This window comes from Syngnathus acus, chromosome 23 (genome assembly GCF_901709675.1).
Source record: "Syngnathus acus chromosome 23, fSynAcu1.2, whole genome shotgun sequence".
Lineage (NCBI taxonomy): Eukaryota > Metazoa > Chordata > Actinopteri > Syngnathiformes > Syngnathidae > Syngnathus > Syngnathus acus.
In genome coordinates, this window is record NC_051107.1 from 5,254,077 (window position 1) to 5,266,370 (window position 12,294).

The 12,294-nt window shown below is 44.7% G+C and overlaps 1 protein-coding gene and 1 long non-coding RNA gene across 2 annotated transcripts; one reads left to right on the forward strand and one right to left on the reverse strand.

Annotated features, from left to right (window-relative positions):
* Nucleotides 1–354: 354 nt before the first annotated feature.
* On the reverse strand, nucleotides 355–4,230 carry LOC119117326. The gene is made up of 2 exons (XR_005096492.1): nucleotides 3,899–4,230; nucleotides 355–1,204 (listed from the first exon to the last, which is right to left on the reverse strand). It is a non-coding gene; the product is annotated as an uncharacterized LOC119117326 (long non-coding RNA).
* A 1,129-nt stretch (nucleotides 4,231–5,359) lies between these two features.
* ifrd1 (interferon-related developmental regulator 1) lies at nucleotides 5,360–8,918 on the forward strand. The gene is made up of 12 exons (XM_037243419.1): nucleotides 5,360–5,593; nucleotides 6,465–6,569; nucleotides 6,628–6,709; nucleotides 6,768–6,892; nucleotides 6,957–7,114; nucleotides 7,184–7,234; nucleotides 7,299–7,477; nucleotides 7,542–7,650; nucleotides 7,909–8,043; nucleotides 8,109–8,237; nucleotides 8,307–8,402; nucleotides 8,477–8,918. Exons 1-12 carry the CDS (start codon nucleotides 5,563–5,565, stop codon nucleotides 8,561–8,563), a joined length of 1,287 nt encoding a protein of 428 aa, XP_037099314.1. The 5' UTR covers nucleotides 5,360–5,562; the 3' UTR covers nucleotides 8,564–8,918.
* Nucleotides 8,919–12,294: the final 3,376 nt, after the last annotated feature.

The window sequence follows — 12,294 nt, forward strand, 5'->3', positions numbered from 1 at the left end:
GTAAGTTACGATGGCCACGGACATGTGAGAGCAGAAGCTCACGTCGGATTATGTGCATTCCTCGTTAAGCCTTTGAGCGATTCAAACATCTAAAAAGATTTCCGCCTCACGTGTTTGTGCATCAAAAAGATGATTCGAAATGTATTTTTTGTCACCTCGCGGCACCGCCGAGGGGATTTTTATTGGACTTCTAAGAAACAGGAACAACTGAGGCGATTTGCGGTTTGCTGAGCGTTGATGTCACAAAATGGGCTAATGAAAAACTGCAACTGGACCGGTCAAGCGCTTTCACTTGTGTCATGTTACCACTTAAAAAGTCATAAAAAGCAAAAGCCTCTTTTTTTTTCTCTAAGGTTTGCTTGGTGACATGCTGCTCCAGATTGAGTGTGTTTTTATGACTCACACACTCCGTGCTGTCGCACTCTGTGGCTGCAAAATTATAGTTTTACACCACCTGGACCCCCCCCCCCCCCCCCCCGCCCCGAAAAAAAACCCCGATTGTGCCCGCAAGTGTATGACAGATGGCATTCATAAATGACTTTGCAAGATCACGTTCAACGCATCATGTCCAATTTCTACACCGGAGCCGTAGAGCGAAACGATTTTTTTTTTTTTTGGGTGGAGTCAATATTACACGATTATTTTTTTTCAATCTCCTAGACAATGAATGGATTTTATATCTAAGGTTATCACTATTCTTAGAATCGATTATCTTATTTTATTTATTTTTTATTGTACTTTATTTACTTGTTGTCGATGAATCGATTAATTTTGACATATCTCAGTTGATATAAAAACGCATTACAGTGTTGGATTTAAAGTGATGGCAAAAGTCAAGTGTGCATGGGAAAATACAATACTTTTGGATCAGCGATTCCCCAATGCCAGATTGATCTTTGGTATAAATGGACTAAAGTGTATCTAAATAAAGAAGGAAACACTGAATCATGCGGTTCCTTTTTTTTTTTTAAGCTGAGTGTCGTGAGCAGCGAGCAGACAAGCAAAGTTTTGTTTCTTGGTTTTAGTCACGCGTCTTACTCATAGGTGCAAAAATCACAGTGAGTGGCCAAGGGCCCGAATGACACACTTGCTCTTTATCTGCCCGGGCTTTTCCATCGGCACCTCGGCCCGGTGGGTGTTGGTGCCGCTCGCACCCTCGCCTCCAGGCCGCTGCTGGCGTGAGTGGATCTTTTCAGGCCTTTCCCTGAAACACATAATTATCATGACACTGTCAGAGAGGCATTTATTTCTCAAGATGAGCGGCCCGAAATATTTGAAACAACCCACGGTGTAATATTTCATTCGGTTTGACGGACAGATAAGCCAAGTTGGCTTAATGAAATCCGGCTGGTGATCCCAATCTGTGATTTCCTTCCTTATGCGATTAGCTTGGTCGTTATATTGCGTCGATGATGACGCGCGTCGCTCTGGTTCGACAAGTCAACGGGATGCGGTTGAGTTAATAAAAACATTTAAAATACAATCAAAATAATAATAATGAAATGTAATTGTATGTTGTAATATCAGCATTCACCACTAGGTGGCAGACATGGTTACGCTTAAACTGCCTTATACTAAGGATAGTAATTCAATAATATGAAAGTTTCACTCCGCATAAAAAATTTAAAAAATGCAAAGACTGAATCGGGTGGAAGGAGGAAGAGACGAAAAAGGAGGAGCGGGATTATGTCACTGACGGATGGATTGCTGATTTGCCGCAACGGCCAGACAAGACAAACAAACAGATTTCCATGCTGGAAAAAAGAAAAATCTGGCAAATGTCAGGCCGAGTGATTTGAAACTCAACCAGAACGTGTGTGTGTGTGTTTTTTTTTCCTGGCAGTATCCAGATTTGAGCACAGATGAACGGCTATACTGTGAAAGATGGGAGGGAGCGATATTTGGAGTTGTTTGGCCTTGGCAACGCCCTGTGCCCGCCGGGCGCTTTTGAAGACGGTTAGCAGCTTCACGTACGCGTGGATCTTTGATCTGTCTGCATACATTAGCTGCATGGAATCATGTGACGGGGGGGGGGGGGGGTGAAGAATTCTGATGGAATCCTCTGAAGACAGGTTGGGGGTTGACTTGATGGGTTATATTTTGGTGCAGTCAAAAAAAAAAAAAAAAGTATTAATCGTCCTTTGTGTCTTTTTCAATCAGTGATAATATATTCTAATCATAATAATAATTCACAGTTGCTGATTTACAACTTATTCCTCTATTCACTTTGTACTGAATTCTGATTGGCTAATTCTTTGTTTTTGCATCATATATGATTTTAGCATGCTTTATTTCAAACACTCGGAGTGCAACAGGTAAATTCAAGAGTGTGGAATCCCCCCCCCCCGCCCAGCGTGCCTCGCTGCAGGTTCACAGGAGGTTCCTGTGGCTTCAGTGGGCTGCACCCCCCGTGGAGCTCAGTGGGTGCTGACCTATTGCAGCCAAAATATCACCACGGACGAAAGCGGGGTGCATCGGAGTGAGCGGAATATAGTATGGCCGGGTTGGAGTGTGGCAAATATATTACCTGGCTGTATTCATGCACTTTCTATTATGCAAGCCGTGTTTACGTAAGATATTAATCAGTGCCAAACTTCCCCCTCTTTGTGGCCTAGAGGGTTGCCAGGCAACTCCAACAAGGTCTACTTATTGGTGTCCCTGCGATTTTCTGTGCCAAGCACACACACACATTTAAAACTATGTTGCATCATTTGGAGAGCCGATTTGGTTATCTGCTCATCAAGTAGCGAAATAATCAAAAGGGTTCTATTTTTGGAAGACAATGCTGGATTTTGTGATGATTTGGCAGAGTTTGGATTGAATTTAGCTGTGAGCTCTCCCACAGCGGCGCAGACCTCCCTATTCCTTTCTAATGTCAGAAAGAGTTGAAATTAGTTACAACATCCGTTTTGCTGATGCTGCCCTAAAAAGTCGTGGGATCTGCCACACCATTAAACTTGGAGCCACATTGTCTGTGCGCCATCTTCTTTTTTTAGCCACACGTCCTCAAACATTAGCACGCCGCCGCTCGGACGCGACATGATTTGCGACGAGAGGATCGGCCATGCCGCTGCCAAAGTGGCGAGCTTTGCAAAAAATAAAAATAAATAAAAAGCTGCGTTGTGTAAAACGCAGCCTTCCACCCTGTGACGGAACAATCATCGCACTGTGCCGCCCCGTCCTCACACTGGCCTTCTTCTGTATGTTAAATGCAGCTGTAGTGCACAGAAGCCGTCCTTATAAGCTCACACAAAAAAAAAAAAGCCTCGTCTCCACTCCACAGACATACAATTTATTTTTCGACATTTACTTGAACACGAGGTTGAAAGGGTCACATTCAAATACAAGTTCAATTTGGCTGTGAGGACCTGCGAACACAATTTATCGGCCACAAAAGAGGACGGGGGGGTAGAGGACATCCCTTGAATAGAAAAAGGACTTTTTTTGGGTGCTTTTTTTGGAAGGAAATGGAACAGAACCAGCTGTCTGGTAGCATGGCTCACGACGGATTGGAAACCCATCTGTCTTTGGAAGTGGGCAAAATGGATTCCCGCAACGGGAAAGAGACAATTAAAAAGGGTTTGTTTGATATTTGCAGGTAATGAGGTGGCAAATAATCAGCAATGTGTGTTTAATCTAGTTAATCGGATGGATGCTTGACAATATCTTATCGGGGGTTTTTTTGGGCGCACCTCAAAGGTGGCTTAATGGATTTTTCACAAGCTCCAGATAAGCGAGAAAAAAAGCTCTCGATGCAGATTTTTCGACGAGAAATTGACGAGCGTACGATTTGGAAAGCCACGCGGGCAAATAGCGTCTCTATTCAAAAAAACGGGAGTGTGATGAGGTTTGAAGTCAGACATGAAAAGGTAGAGCGAGTCGGGACTTTTTGACCGACCTTTCTTTCTCCCTCGCTCCCCCGCCGCTCGACTCCCTCGGCTTGCTTTGATCAATTAAAATCCATGTCGCCAATCAGGAGAAAGGGCGTTTTGCTGACAAGGGCCTCCGTCACCCTTAAAAGATGAAGAGGTGGGTAGATAAAATATGAAATCATACAAATTAGTAGAAAGAAAGCCCATCAGAACAATTATAAGAATTGAAATAGCAACTCCTGGCTCACAGAATAACACAATGACTTGTCATCACCGTTGTTGCCGTGGCGACGCAGAAATATCAATTAACTCTAATATGGGCAGACTTGCCTGCATACCTCTCATATTGTGTTAGCATAAGCATAACCGCTAACAGAGAGTCGCCTGATCTAGAAGAGAGATGTTGAGTTGTAATAACAGCGCTCAGCACTAGATGGCAGACTTTGCTTCTTCGTCAATTTGTAACAATCATGCGTAGTGATGTTTTAAATGATTGCTCATGGTTATAAAATGGAACAAGTGAGTCACTTCAATTCAACATGCGTCGGCCTTTAGGCCTCAATATTCCTTCCCTGACAACCGATGCAGCCGCGGGGGCCTCGCCAGATACATTATTTAAAAACGACGGAGCGTGGCGATTAATATTCACGTTTTTTTCGATCTATCGTGGGCTGTCGGCCAAAGCGCCTCACGCCGCCATCTCACTCCGCTACCTCGGTGCCATCATCGGTATTCCTTTGGCATCAAGTTGGTCGGGGCCCGTGCCCACCCATGCGACGTGCACGGCATGCCGAGCGGCCGACACACTGGGCTTCTCTGTGTTGCCTCTTTCTTGTGGCAGGTGATTATCCACTCACATCTCCTTCACTTCCTAAAACTTCAGATAAACAGACCACACTTTCTTAAGACCGCACGCATAAATCCTACTTTTGCAATCCAGCCTGGTTGCAGTGCCTGTTTATTAACCAGTGAGCATAGTGAAATTAAATAATGCATCACAGAAACCTATCTGTGGGAATTTCACTTGCTCCTTTGCAACTGGAGCTGGGCTGTGAGGCAAAGCGATTTGAATTTCAAACAGAATGGCTCCCCCTAGTGTGCCATAGACAGTTTTGGAGAGTCCTCTTGCAGCCTCCTTTAAAATGTGTCTGATGTAATCAAGCAGTTCATTTGAATCACTGTAACAATTAAATGCAATCATGCAGGCCTTGTTAGTGACACGTAAAGTGATTAATTCACCGATTATACTTTTTGGGTGTGACCCACACTTGCATAGACATAATCTCCTGTATTACTTTACACTGCACCGCCTCTAAAAAGATAAAGTCAAATGTGTGCACGTTTTCAAGAGTATGCAAATGCAACTGTAGTTACAACGTGAGCGTTGTACGAGACGCCCACAAAGTGCGCACAAATACGTCACGCGTGCGCACACGCGACTGTGATCCTGTCCCCCGATTGGTCAGCCTTGCCGGTAAAAACTGGTGGTGTCGCGTGATCAGCGCAGCACTGGTGTGTATGAGAGGAAAATGTATCGTCTTGGACAACAGTGTACCTCCCAGATCGCTTTCAATTGCCTTTTCTTCACGGTGCCGCGGGGTTACTTTCATTTTGCTAGACAACACAATAAAAGCTGGTCGTGTATTGGCTGATTTTTGATCAAAAACTGAAGATTTTGAAAGCAAAGAAAATGCGAAAGGCCAAGAAGAAGAGCAGCAGAGGTGAGGAAATCGGGCCTTGTTTTGGCCTAGCGTTGCGCGATGAGAGTTGTAGTTTTTGTGGGGGCGCCCGGGCATTGACTTGCGTTGAACGTGTCTCTCGCGCGGACTACAAACATGGAGTCGTATTCGTCCAACTCTATTTTGCGGCTATTTTAGCAGCTAACACAAAGCAGTAAAAACGTGCGAACACACGACGTGGGTTAATGTTTGATCGTTTTAACATTTATAATATTTTAAAGCCCGGGTGTATTTATCCAGCCAGGGTTAAACTTTGAGTTTTCCTTTTTTTTTTTTGCAGCATTTTGTCAACATCCGTTAGCTAAGCATCAGTTAGTTTTGTACCGTAGTTAAATGTTCCGATTTTATTTCTTCAATAAAGAGTAATCATATGTCTTGGAGTTGCATTCTTTTAAATGCTTTGGATTATTTCTGCAGTTTAAAGGCGTTTAGGCCCTGTTGTTGTGTCGGGACTGAATGCGGACATTATTTGCTGGTTGTTTTGGGCGTGTTAAAGGCGGTGCTGGCTTCTCCCCTCCATAGATCAGCTGTTCAGTACACGTCAACACTTGCACTCAAATGGCCGACGTGTGCTAAAGTCCCAACATCACGCTTCTTGCATCTTTTAACATATATTCTGGAATGTCCAGTAAATCATTTGCGCTCTTGCCCCGTCAATGCATTTATGACCCAAAACTGTTTGAACAGCTTTTAAAATAAACCGGACTGACCCCGGGCATGTTGTATAATCAGCAAACCAGCAACATACGGGGGAACAGATTAGATAAATGTAGTGTTTGCGCAGGTACCTGTGCTGTGCCAATATTATGTAAGAAGTTGCAGCAGACGTACTGTAGTTCTTTTTCTTCTTCAGGGGTGCAGCATGGAAACGTGCAGCCTTTCAGCGACGAGGACGCCTCCGTTGAGACGCTCAGTCATTGCAGCAGCTTCAGCGATGTCACCAGTGTGGCTGATGAAGGTGAGCGTGAAATATTAATCATTGTGTTAAGAGTACTAAGGCTGGGTTATTTTCTAAGGTGGCGAGGCCAGCGAGGATGCAGCCCAAGAGGATTTCCAGTACAAGCTCAAGGGGTTCATCGACAGCACAGTGGACAAGAGGTAATGGAGTTGTCGCGTTGAAAGGATGAGCCACGGTTAACGTTTGGTGTTTCTTCAGCGCTAAGACCAGACGGGGGGCGCTGGACGGGCTCAAGACGGCAATGGCCACGCGCATCTTGTACGAGTTCATCTCCGAGCAAAGGATGACCATCACCGATAGCATCGAACGCAGTCTGAAGAAAGGTAAGGCGGTCCGGAATGGAAGATGCAAACATCGGGGTGAAGTTTAACGGGTCGCTGTTGTCAGGGAAAGGTGAAGAGCAGCGGGCTGCGGCGTCGTTGGCTTGCCTGCTGTGCATCCAGCTGGGCTCTGGCATCGAGAGCGAGGAAGTGTTTAAGACGCTCAAGCCTATTTTCAAGAACATCCTGGCCGACGGCTCGGCAAACATGCAAGGCAGACAGGCGGTCGGTGGCTCTTCTTATCGCTGTGAAGGAACTTTTGGAAAAGAAACTCAAATGAAGCTCTTGTTTTAGGTGGCGACAAGTTTGGGCCTCTGTACGTTGGTTGCCGAAGATGACGTTTTGGTAAGTTGATTGATTTGATAGAAGTGACATCACACCGTTGACCTCGTCCTCTTGCGTTCTCAAGGACGTGTGCGCCACCATGGAATGCTTCGAGAACCTCTTCAGCCGCTCCTACGCCAGGGCGGACGGCACGTGCGCCTCCATCAGCGCTCCCGTCAGCCAGCTTCACACCAACGCTCTTCTGTCCTGGGCCTTGCTCCTCACCATCTGCACCGGCAGCCAGCTCAAAGACATCTTGCACAAGTACGTCATGACGGCACTCAAGACGGGAACAAATTGAGAATAATTCCCCACGTTTGTTGTTCAGACATCTGCCCAAGCTTCCGAGGTTGCTGGAGAGCGACGACGTCAACATGAGGATCGCCGCAGGAGAGACCATCGCGCTGCTTTTCGAGCTGGCCAGAGATTTGGACCCTGTGAGCGGCTTGTGCTGAATGCTTTCAAAATGGCAGAGATGTTTACAGTTGGAACAAAAACTTTGTGCAGAGATAACAATGTCATAGAAATACAAATTTGCTAAGTCATTAATATAAATGGCAAAAAAGAGGGGGGCCCTAAGATAGGACCCTGCGGAACCTCTCTTATGGAGAGTAACATTGAGAGCGCACATTTAATACACTTTGACCTATTTCATTTTTTTCAAAATATCAACCAGAACCTCAAATGTCTTCTAGGAGTTTGAATTTGACGGCTGGGACGAGCTGTGTGACAAACTGAGCGCGCTGGCCACCGACTGCAACAAGCATCGCGCCAAGACGGACAAAAAAAAGCAGCGCTCCGTGTTCCGGGACGTGCTCAAAGCCGTCGAGGTGAGTCTGAACCCCGACGCTTGAGCCTCGCATGACGTCGAGAGTCTAATCTTGGTCTTTTCCAGGAGGGCGACTTCCAGTCGGAGAGCATTCGCTTCGGGACAGAACGCATGACCATCGACAGCTGGCTCAGGAAGAGGATGTACGACGCCTTCAGGGAGTTTGTGGGCTCGGGAATGAACTACCACTTGCAGGTGTGTTTGTTTGTCGCCGCCGTGATGTCACGCCGTCATAAATCGAAACCCGCCGGTCCACCCTCGCAGGCCAACGAATTCATCCGAGACGTGTTCCAACTCGGGCCCCCAGTGCTGGTCGACTCGGCCACGATAAAGGCCATGAAAATCTCCCGCTTTGAGAGGGTAAGCCACAAAATTGCTGTTTGATCGCAGCCGGACCAAATGTTGAAATAAAAAAATGGCTTCCCTTTTCACAGCATCTTCACAACTCGGCCGCCTTCAAAGCTCGGACCAAAGCCAGAAGCAAGTTTAGGGACAAGAGATCAGATGTGGGCGACTTCTAAGTATTTTTTTTTTCTTTTTCCTGAACAACTTTACAAATATTCTTTGCTTATAATCACTTGTTTTAACATGGGTGTAACGTTTTGGGTAATTTCTACACCATTTGTAACACTACGTGTGTATGGTAAGCGCATTCACACTCATTGTGATATTGTACATATTTGTCAGATTTCAATATTCCAGTAAAGTTAGATTAGTACTGATGGTATTTATATTTTCGTCCGCCCTCTTTTGTTACGTTGCGCTAGCTAGCCGACCACGAGAAGTTTCAATGTGTACAACCTGGGGTTGCTATATTTTGCATTGGGTGTATGAACAAGAAAAAATACGGTGATAATAAAAGTGCAAACAAAAGGATTTGACTTTTTTTTGACTAACGCATTCACCTTGGGAATAATAGAATATTCACCCCCACTGGCAGAAATGTCAAACTATCCCGTATATCTACAAAAAGGCTTGTCAAATGAATTTCCCCAGGATTGCTGGAATATATATTTTCGCTTTGCTTAGCACGTTTAAAGAGCGGAAACCTTCCACCGAGAGAAGGTCATTGTGAGCCAATGGCGTGTGTGTGAATCTCTTTTACGACTCGATATCAGAGTGAGGAATCTGCCCATAAAGGGTACCCAGCAGAACATTGTGCACCCCCACTTCCCTCTATCCCAGACACACTTGTGAACTCCCCAAGGTTGTTGTTATTGCAAGATTGTCAGGGAGGCGGACAAAGTAACCATGAAGCGTGCTATCAACAATTAGCCGCAGCTATCCTGTTAAGTAAACAAGATGGTCCTGATTGGATTGGCAAAAGAATGCGAACGAGCTATTATTCATTAGCAATGGGGCAGTAAGAGCTGTGTCGTCGTTGGCGATCGGTCGAATACGGTTAGGAAAGTCATAACCTTGGTAAAAAAAAATGATTTGAAATTTTGGGATATATTTAAATATGTATTTATATTTAAATATTTATTTCAACATATGTATATTAAATATTTATTTTAATATATGTATATATGTAGTATTTATAAAAAATGTATTTATTTATAATATGTATATATTATATTTTTCTATATATAATATAAAAATGTATTTAAAATTTTCAGTGAGCACTGCAAGTGTCAACTCCATTGCTGGCCAAGTGGTGGCGCTTTGCCTCCATCTGCCTGGCTGCTGCAGCAGCGTCCCTTGCATTGACACTAATCATGTCTCCACTTGAAAATGAACATGAGTGATACCGAGCACCCAGTTTGGAGGTTGAAAATATTCCATTACACAATTCTCAAATCGACCCACAACAATGGCAACCCTCGATTCTACCACGACAACGCAAGCGCACCCCTACAAATGATAATCCCGTGAATCGAATAACAAGAAGCGAGCGTACATGCGTTTCATTCATGTGCGAGTGGAAACGGAGCATATGGAAGGTGCTCGCAGCCTTGAAACACGGTGCAGCGATGCACATTTTGTCGTGCCGGGCGCAGATGCAATGCAGCCCCCACACTGTGTGACTCATTGCTGTTATGAGCACACACACATGAACACATGCAGACACATCATACCTCCCACTCCTGCCCGCCACACCCCCGTTAACGCAACCCTCCCTCCTTCCCATCCCGTTATGTGGGCCACTGATGATGGCAGACCCCCATCAGGGCTGACAACTGTTCTCCGGATGAGGCCTTAGTAATGCACGTTGGGTACAAAAACTACTGGTAGCGCCCCGGACTTAAATGAAACATTTATTTCTCTGCCAACTTTCAATTTTCCCTCTGTTTTTGGGACACGTATCCATTCATTTTTGCACCTCGCTTTGGGTAAAGTAGTTTCGCAATATTGTCAAATGAATGAATAGAAGAAGGTCTAATCATCGTTTTAGTCGTACTGAATATTCCAGGTTGTTTTGCCACTCGTAAATGACTTGCAGAGTACATCGTGTCTCTCGGGTTGCCGGGAAACCGGCACCAAGTCAAAAGCACTCAGCCAAGACATGGAAAAAAAACATTTTTTAAAATATTTTTATAAATATATATATATATTTTTTTTTTAATCTATGTATTTATTTATTTTATTTTTTAAATTTATCTATGTATTTATTTGTATTTTTTTAAATTTATCTATGTATTTATTTGTATTTTTTTTTTTAATGTGGGGAAAACTTGTCTCCGTTGCTCATTTGGATTCTTTTCACCGTTGGCTCCAATCTAAACTCCAATTGAATTACATTCGTACGGGCCAAGGGGGACATCAGCTGTTGTAACAATCAATTTTCCTTCCGTTCCCGACTCGGATGAATCTTCCGCTCAATCTTAATTATGCGAGCGCGCACCTTAGCGTGTTTCAAGGCTGACACGCATGTGTGTGTATAGATTGGATGCTCGTAAGGACTTCATGAGGTCATCAAGTATTATGCCACCCGCGAGAGAAACTACAGAGATTGGAATGGGACGTGGCGTTGTGTGTATAGTATGTGTATGTTCACACACACACACAAACACCCGAGCTGCATACAAGAGAGTCCAGACACGTTTTATACGAGGCGCTACGAGCCAAACACACAACACGCAAAGACACCCTCCCTCTCATTCCACACATCGCACTGCTGTTTCTGCTTTGCCGCGGAGGTTGTTGCCAAGGCTCGGAATGAGCCACTTGATTGGTCGAGCGGGCTCATCAGTGTGCAAACTCGCCGGTAGGATTGGCTGCTCCCCGTAAAGGAAGCTCCTCAAGATGCTTTCGCTCGTCTCATTATCGCCGCACGCGCGATTTAATTAGCACGTCCACGCTTCTCTTACTCCCCTTTATCGCTTTTTTTTTTTTTTCCCGAGGTGAAATGAAAAAAACAAAGGCGACCGTTCCGCACTTGATCATACGAGTGATGGAGGGAGACTCAAATCGAGCGGCCTTTTCGCCGTCAGCACTTGATAGCCTTTGATAAACAAGACAAAACATGTCCCCGGCCTCAAGGTGAGCACGCTCGCCGGTTAGCAACAAACGCAGGGGCCGGCGACTGCGTGCTAGCCCGAGCGCCGCGATGCACGTACTGAATTTAACAAGGTCACTCGGGGCGGGCTGTGCACGCAAGGAAAAGATCTGCAAAGAACAGCTGGAGAAAAAAAAAAAAAAACATTTTGGAATGTGGATGAAACCATTTTGTGCGAGCAGACTGAAAGAGCAACGGTTAAAAGTCAACGTCACAAATCGGGTTCACTTTTTGGCACGGCCGTGTCTGGCCACGTCGCCATGGCAACCCGGGCTGAGAAAGCTCTTTGAGAGATTTATATGATCTGAGGCGAGATTGGCTTATCGTTTTCCCTTCAATCTCGCACTTCTAGGCCGACAAGCGACCTTTTAAAAAAAATCGACATATTAATTTTAAATGCATTTTATACTGATCCTCGCTCTTCCCGGAATAGAACATTAACATAGCGCCTGATAAGGGGCCTCAAGAAGGGCTTATGTAAAAATGATATGAAAGGAAAATGATAAAGAATACATAAAATCAGAATACTTCAAGGCCTTCAGTTGACCTCAGCAGATTTCCAGATTACCGTCAACAAAATTGGTTCTGCGGCTACGTCTGAAAAGGAATGAAATACAAGCCTGGTGTTTTTAGGTAGCTGGAACATCGCCTGAATAAAAACAACGTAATAAAAATAGATAAACTAAACTATGTAACAAAATGACAAATACAAAGGCGGGTACGCTTGACATTGACGGCTTGTAAAAAAAAATG